This window comes from Sinocyclocheilus grahami, unplaced genomic scaffold (assembly GCF_001515645.1).
Source record: "Sinocyclocheilus grahami isolate Dianchi unplaced genomic scaffold, SAMN03320097.WGS_v1.1 scaffold369.1, whole genome shotgun sequence".
In the NCBI taxonomy this organism is placed as follows: domain Eukaryota; kingdom Metazoa; phylum Chordata; class Actinopteri; order Cypriniformes; family Cyprinidae; genus Sinocyclocheilus; species Sinocyclocheilus grahami.
The window spans coordinates 841,288-849,133 of NW_015505548.1; the positions used below are offsets into that span (position 1 = coordinate 841,288).

The window sequence follows — 7,846 nt, forward strand, 5'->3', positions numbered from 1 at the left end:
ATCTTAATTAGAAATGATAAAAACACGTTTGTAATGTTTATTAACAAATATTATCAAACAAACATATTCAGTAACAAACTAAAAAACATATAGCCTTCAATTAAAAAACGAATCTGTAAAAATAGGAAATCTAACAGAATATGAAATCTAAGATGAAAATGAACTCTACAACATAAAACATTAAAAATGTGACTAATACATGCAAATACAGTAGGTTAACTAAACAAACAAACAAAACAAAAAAACACTGAACACAAAACATTTTAAATGTAATCTTGTAGAACTTTTTTTTCTGTTTTTTTCTAAACACTTTAAATGAATTTTAACTGTGACCATATTTTAAAGCTTTATACTCTGCATTAAACCTACGGCCCACTTTAGCTAGCACACTCAGCCAAAGTACGGCAGCAATTTTTAATCACATTACAAGAAAAACTTTTTTGAAATGCATTCTTTGCATTTTAATGTTAACTGCAGTAACAAATAATACAAGTACGGTCACAATTATATTTGTTTACATTTACTGAGAACCTCATAAGTTGGAAATGAAAATGTCAGTGTCAAAGAGCTTACTCTTACTCTCTTTGAGGTGTAACAATTACCAAGGTATATTATATTGCATCAGCCAAACTATTTTATCATTTAAAGAAATAGGGTCTCTTTATCTAAAGACCATTGTTATGCTGAAAGCGTATCCTTTGTGCACAGTACAAACAAGGTTAAATGGCCACTTTAACTGAATTCACCCTTTATTTTATTTAAAATATGTTTATTTATGAGTCATTTGCAAGCAAAACCACCCATGTATTCACACTGCTTTACCTATGCATTTAAATCTTTCTATAAATACATGAAAGCAACAAATTCACAGAAATAAAAGCAAAATAGCTTGTTCAAATTATATTTAAAATGGTTTGATTAATCAGGCCTGTTCAGTACATTTCATAAACTGAATACAGGCGTTTGTACAGTAATTGTTGTCTACCAAATAAAAATAAAAAAATTACCGGTCACATTAGTATGTCCTCAGCAGTTCTGATTGATTCTCTGAAACATTCATTCTCTCATGATGTAATATTTAAACATTAAAGGAGGCAACTATTTGTTCAACTGTACACTAACACCTTGATTACACCTAAAACAGTTGTTGTCATACAGAGCACATGTGAACCTCTGTTTTGAGAAAGTGTACCTACCAGTGTATTTTAATTCATTAACAGACAGCAACATCACGATGAGCATGGTAAAGAGATCAATTGCTTTCTATCTCTTATCATGTAATTCAGCACAATGTGGTTCATGAAAAAAAGAACCAAATAAGGATCCTCTACTCAGAAAAACAAACCTGTGCCAACAAACTTAAGCTGTGAAGCCTATTGGCATTTAAACTCTGTGGGCAGTCCATTTACCATGACCAACATGCCACAGTTATTAAGCCATTCACATAATTTAGCAAAAGTCCATCCAGTGGCCAGCCTGAATGTCTTTTAGAGTGGCTCATATGACTTTAGATAGCTTTGAAATATTGACCTCACAATACAAGCACAGTGTGTTCTACGAGTAAAAAAAGTCACTTTTGCTGGCATACCCGAAAACGCAATCTTTTCGAGGAGGGTGTCTTTTGTGTCATAGGTTTGTGAAGTTTTTTCACATGAGTCGGCAACAGTTCAAACAGCCAGCGGGTGGTCTTGGTCTTCTCTGTAAGGATGCTCGAGTAGCGGTCTCAAACACTTCCCGAACCCCCTCTTTCGTTTTGGCAGAGCACTCCATGTAGTCGTGCGCTCCGATGCGAGCAGCCATGGCACGTCCGTCCTCCGTTCTCACTGGCTCCCGTTTCATTCTCGACAGCTCACTTCTCACATTGTCATCGCTCCGCAAATCTTTCTTATTCGCCACCAAAATTACGGGCACATTAGGACAGAAATGTTTCACTTCCGGCACCCACTTTTCTGGAATGTTTTCCAAAGAGTCTGGACTGTCCACGGAGAAGCACATGAGGATAACATCGGTGTCCGGATAGGACAAGGGTCTCAGTCGGTCGTAGTCCTCCTGCCCCGCCGTGTCCCATAGAGCCAGCTGAACTTGTTTGGAGTCCACTTCAATGTCTGCCACGTAATTTTCAAAAACGGTGGGCACGTAAACCTCTGGAAATTCATCTTTGCTGAAAACAATTAACAGACAAGTCTTTCCACATGCCCCGTCCCCAACCACCACCAGCTTTTTACGAATACACGCCATCAAGTGTTACAGGACCTGAAAGTAGCGGAATAACACTTACAACTGCGTAGGCAGCAGGGTTAAACATGAAACAAGATGTGTCAGTACGGACTTTATAAGCGCTCTGTGAGTTCTTAATATAGCAGTCCAATCAGTGTGAGGGAGTGCCTCTGATCTCACTCTCTTTCCACATGAGTCAAGTTCTGTCGGGACAGTTTTCACTGAGCAAAAGCAGCATGAAAAAAAAGTTTTTAATACTCCTTTATTATGTTGGCTTCAGCTGAGAAAGACAATGTAGAACTATAGCCTACCTATAGACTCTACATTCTGTGGTTGTAAATTTATGAGATTTTTGGAAGTTTTAATAGTCTGTTATAGGAGAACCGTAAATCCGATCAGTTGAAAAGGTATTGCACCAATAACGCTTAGATCTAGATTAAACACAAAACTTAAAAAAAAAAGTAATAAGCAGACCTACATTTTTTTATTTAAATTTTAAGACAGAGTTAGCGTCCTGTTGCTCCATTAGCCTACTTTACACTTTATTTAAATCTTAGGGCAGTGCTGCTCTGTCACCAGCGGAGGTAGCCACTCTCTGCAGCGAATCATACATGTTGTTTTTTGTTATCTGTCTTTTTTTAGGGGTTGTTATTGTTAAGATTTTCAAAGATAAATGACCTAAAAGTGACTGGGCAGACCAAACCGTAAGTTTAAGTTAAGGCGTAGAGACTTGAACTTTAAGGGATGGTAGTAGGCTACCCACTCCAAGACACCAAGGCTCGCCCCGATCAGCCTGAGGGGGGTACTATACAGCAATCAAAAGTAAATCACTCATAACTCCTAAACCGCTTGTCGCAAACTCAATTGTCTTATATCATGGGAATCCCTGACTCAAGACGAACAAAACGCATGATTCGAGGAAATTTCGACTGTTTTGGATTTTTTTTTTTTTTTTGAAAAACCAACTTTTGCAAAAAAAAACTATATATATGTTTTTCGTCCGGTCGGAACCAAACCAGTGAAGAAAATTTATCTGGATAGTGAATAGCAATAATTATCAATTAAAGTATAGTTTTCGACTCGCCATAAATGCTCGAAAGAGGCTGGGACACTTTTCCTAAAACGGCTCTAACGTTTCAACGGAATGAGATATTTACACCAAACTCAGTCTGGTATGGGAACAGCTCCAGTCAAGACTGCAAAGCCCTGCAGAGAGTTGTGCTCTTAGCTGAGCGCATCTCAGGGTCTGCTCTCCCCTCTCTACAGGACATCTACCTCAAACGCTGCAAAAACAGAGCTGTTAAAGTCATCAAGGACTCCAACCACCCTGGTAACTGTCTTTTCATTTTGCTGCCATCTGGTAAGCGCTTCCGTAGCCTGATGGCAAAAACCGAGAGACTTAGGAGGAGCTTCTTCCCCCAGGCCATCAGGCTCCTAAACTCAAACTCAGTCTCTTAACACCAACATGACTTCACTTAATTATCAGTAAGACACGTAATATACTAACATTGCCACTTGCACACAGCAATTTCTGTAATATTTTATTTATTTACTTTTTAAACTCTATTGCTGCTATGTAACTACCCTGTACAACCTGTTTGCACATTCTTCTCTTGTACATTCCTGCTCATCTTAATATTTATTAAGTCTACGGTATACTGTCCTGCACATTTTATTTTATTCTTATTTTTTCATCTTTTTTCCATACCTATATTTATATATAATTTTCTTGTGTTTGTATTCTTTAATAATTGCACTGTCCATGGAGCGGACCAGACTTACATTTCACTGCTGGTCATATATTCTCTATATAACCATAATGTGACAAATAAAAATCTTAAATCTTGAATCTTGAACGCTATACACATATGTAAGACCTAAATCTGAGGTTACATGAGAAAAATCGCAGTTTGGCCTCTATAATAGGAAACTATTGGCTACACATCTGTTTTTCCGACTGACTTGAAAATTCACATGCAATGTCTGTGTCCAAAGTGTCACGGCTCTCTATGAGCACATTCATGTATCTCAGAAAACATTGCCGCCATCAGCCAATGAAGTTTGAGCACCTATTAGATGAGGTTAACGGAGGCCGATCGGAACGAAACTGGGTGGGCCTGTTTGACTCATGGTCCTAAAGCTCTGTGAGAAATTTGAAAGAAATTTGAAAGAAATCGGCCAATGGGGGGCGACAAAGCATATATAATAACATGCAGCATGTTATTATATAATATTATAAAATATACAGACAAATGTATATAAAATAAATACATTTAATGAGTCGTTTGCGGAAGCGCTTACCAGATGGCAGCAAAGTGAAAAGACAGTTACCTGGGTGGTTGGAGTCCTTGATGATTTTAACAGCTCTGCGTTTGCAGCGTTTGCAGCGAATAGAACGTTTTCATGATTGCTGGCGAAACCCTGAATTTCCTCAGCTGTCGCAGATGGTACAGTCTTTGCCTGGCTTTATTAACCTGAGTTTGGATGTGTGAAGTCCAAGTCAGGTCCTTGGAGATGATTACACCAAAGTACTTGAAGCTGCTCACCCTCTCCACTGGGGTCCCACTGATCATAAGAGGAGTATAGGGCCGCTGCTGTCTCTTCCTGAAGTCCACAATCAGCTCTTTAGTTTTACTCACATTCATAGAGAGACAATTGTCCTGGCACCATGATGTGAGTTTCTCTACCTCATCCAAGTATGCGGCCTCATTGTTGTTGGAAATGAGGCCCAGAACCACAGTATCATCAGCAAATTTGATGATAGATGTGGAGCTGTGGGAAGACACGCAGTCATGAGTGTAGAGAGAGTAGAGCAGAGGACTCAGGACACAGCCCCGTGGAGCTCCCACATTCAGGGTGATGGAGTTGGAGGTGAACTGGCCTACTTTCACCACTTGAGGTCTACCTGTGAGGAAATCTAGAATCCAGTTGCAGAGTGAAGAATTCAGGCCGAGGTCCGTGAGTTTAGAAGCTAGCTTGATGGGGACTATAGTATTGAAAGCTGAGCTATAGTCGATGAATAGCAGCCTTACCCATTTCCCATTGTTGCTGTCAATGTGCATGAGGGAAGAGTGCAGGACGTGAGAGATGGCATCTTCAGTAGATCTGTTGGGGCGGTAGGCAAACTGAAGAGGGTCTAAAGTATCAGGGATGGAGGAGCAAATGTTGCTCTTTATAAGTCTCTCAAAGACCTTAATGACTATTGACGTGAGGGCAATTGGACGATAGTCATTCAGGCAAGAGGGGTTATTGTTCTTAGGTACAGGGATGATGACAGATTTGTTAAAGGGGGTGGGAACCACCGAGGTAGCAAGGGACTCATTAAAGATGTATGTAAACAAACCAGCATGCTGATCAGCACAGGACCTCAGAACACGGCCAGAAATCCCATCAGGACCTGCTGCCTTCCTGACGTCCACTCGCTTTAGGACCCTCCGAACCTCATCCTCCGACACAGTGATTACATGATTATCGCTGCTCTGTCTGCAGCTTCCTCGATTGCATTCAAAGCGGCTGTAGAAAGAGTTTAACTCGTCAGCCAGCGACAGGTCTGCACTCACAGCTGCAGAGGATTTATTTCCTAAGGCATAGATGGTTCTCAGTCCCTGCCACATGCGTCGAGAGTCATTTAGCTGGAAATGTGACTCTATTCGTTCCCTGTATCGGAGTTTGGCAGCTCTTACCGCCCGTCGGAGATCATAGCACGATGCTTTGTACTCACTCATGTTCCCCAACGACAGACCGGAGTTGTATGCGGCAGTGCATTTGTTAGGGCCCTACCTATGCTAATGACATCAACTAGAACATCAAATAGCACAAAATGCACACAAATTAAAATATGTTTTGAGGCTCCTAGAACAATTAATATGCCTAGACTAAAAGTTTAGAGGTAATATTAGAAGTATTTTTAAATTTATTGTCATATCTGTGTCCTCTTATATTGTTGAATTTAATATATGAATAAAATTCAATCAGAATAAAAAGACAATGCATGGCTATTACCAATCAAATTACATCAGTATCAACAAAGTCCATCTTTGAATTTACACCTATTGTTTAATGTAGCTCAGACATGGCATGAATGGATTTACATATTTTACACATATTGTTCAAAGACGCTGACTCTTTGAGGAACAAAACTCATAAATCTGAGCACTGAATCACATCTTGTAACATTTATACTGGTATTTAACTGAACTGAATCAACATTAAACAAACTCGTGCTGAATAACAACATTGCCTATTGTAAACTGCCTATTGCTGATCTGTTAACTTCACACTGTCATTATGAACTGTCTTTTAGAGCTGCTTTACTGCAGAAAGTCTCCATAGCTGAGTTTCCATAATGACTTCTGCTATTTCCTGTTTATTTCTGTGAAGCTGCTTATTTATTGAACTATTGTATAAAATAAATGTCACATTTGAAATGTTTGGAAAAACAGCATTCTTGCCTGTGCATAACTCCTATTTCATAGGCTTATAAATAAAAAAACAGAAACTCGTTGAATAGGCATTTTTTTCAATCATTGTGATGACATTTCTGCCCCAGTATAAAGAGCACTCAAATCTTCAGATCTCATAATTTAGTGCAGGGGTGTACAATCAAGCTCCTGGAGGGCCTATGTCCAGCAGAGTTTGGCTATAACCAGTATTTCCAATATTATCAATATTTTTCTAAATATACTGAGAGTGTAATACAGTTTTCATACAACAAGAAATTAAGATTTGTATCTTACATATCCGAGCCAGTATGCTACTGTGTTTTCGTTTGTCTGTCAAGAAATCAGTTCCAGATTAAGACAAAGCAGGATCAATGATTTAGTGTCTCCATGCAACACAGTAATGATGTTTAGTTTCTGAATGAATCGGTGTTTCAGTTGAGAGAATAAACAATGACTTAATTAATAAAACACAAAAGACTTGTGGGGCATTATGCCAATTATAAATAATTGCTCTAATCAGTAGGCTATTTCATCTTTCAGTTTATTTATTGAATTGACTTGATAAGTTGCCATGTAATAAGTTTAATAATACAATGTTATTTTTAGGGGTGTGCCCGAAGCCGAATAGCCTACCTTATTTGGAAAGTTTTATTTGTGTATATTTAAAAGGCAATGATTTAAACCTTATAGGTTACTACAGGTGCATCTCAATAAATTAGAATGTCGTGGAAAAGTTCATTTATTTCAGTAATTCAACTCAAATTGTGAAACTCGTGTATTAAATAAATTCAGTGCACACAGACTGAAGTAGTTTAAGTCTTTGGTTCTTTTAATTTGGATGATTTTGGCTCACATTTCACAAAAACCCACCAATTCACTATCTCAACAAATTAGAATACTTCATAAAAACATTTTTAGTGAATTGTTGGCCTTCTGGAAAGTATGTTCATTTACTGTACATGTACTCAATACTTGGTTGGGCCTCCTTTTGCTTTAATTACTGCCTCAGTGCGGCGTGGAATGGAAACAATCAACCTGTGGCACTGCTGAGGTGGTATGGAAGCCCAGGTTGCTTTGATAGCAGCCTTCAGGTCATCTGCATTGTTGGGTCTGGTGTCTCTCATCTTCCTCTTGACAATACCCCATAGTCTCTATGGGGTTCAGGTCAGGCGAGTTTGCAGGCCAAT

At 38.7% G+C, this 7,846-nt stretch overlaps 1 protein-coding gene across 1 annotated transcript; it reads right to left on the reverse strand.

Moving 5' to 3' along the window:
- Nucleotides 1-1,642: 1,642 nt before the first annotated feature.
- Nucleotides 1,643-2,308, reverse strand: LOC107549346 (rho-related GTP-binding protein RhoB). Its single transcript, XM_016230393.1, has one exon. The coding sequence runs from the start codon at nt 2,236-2,238 to the stop codon at nt 1,648-1,650; it is 591 nt and encodes a 196-aa protein (XP_016085879.1). The 5' UTR covers nt 2,239-2,308; the 3' UTR covers nt 1,643-1,647.
- Nucleotides 2,309-7,846: the final 5,538 nt, after the last annotated feature.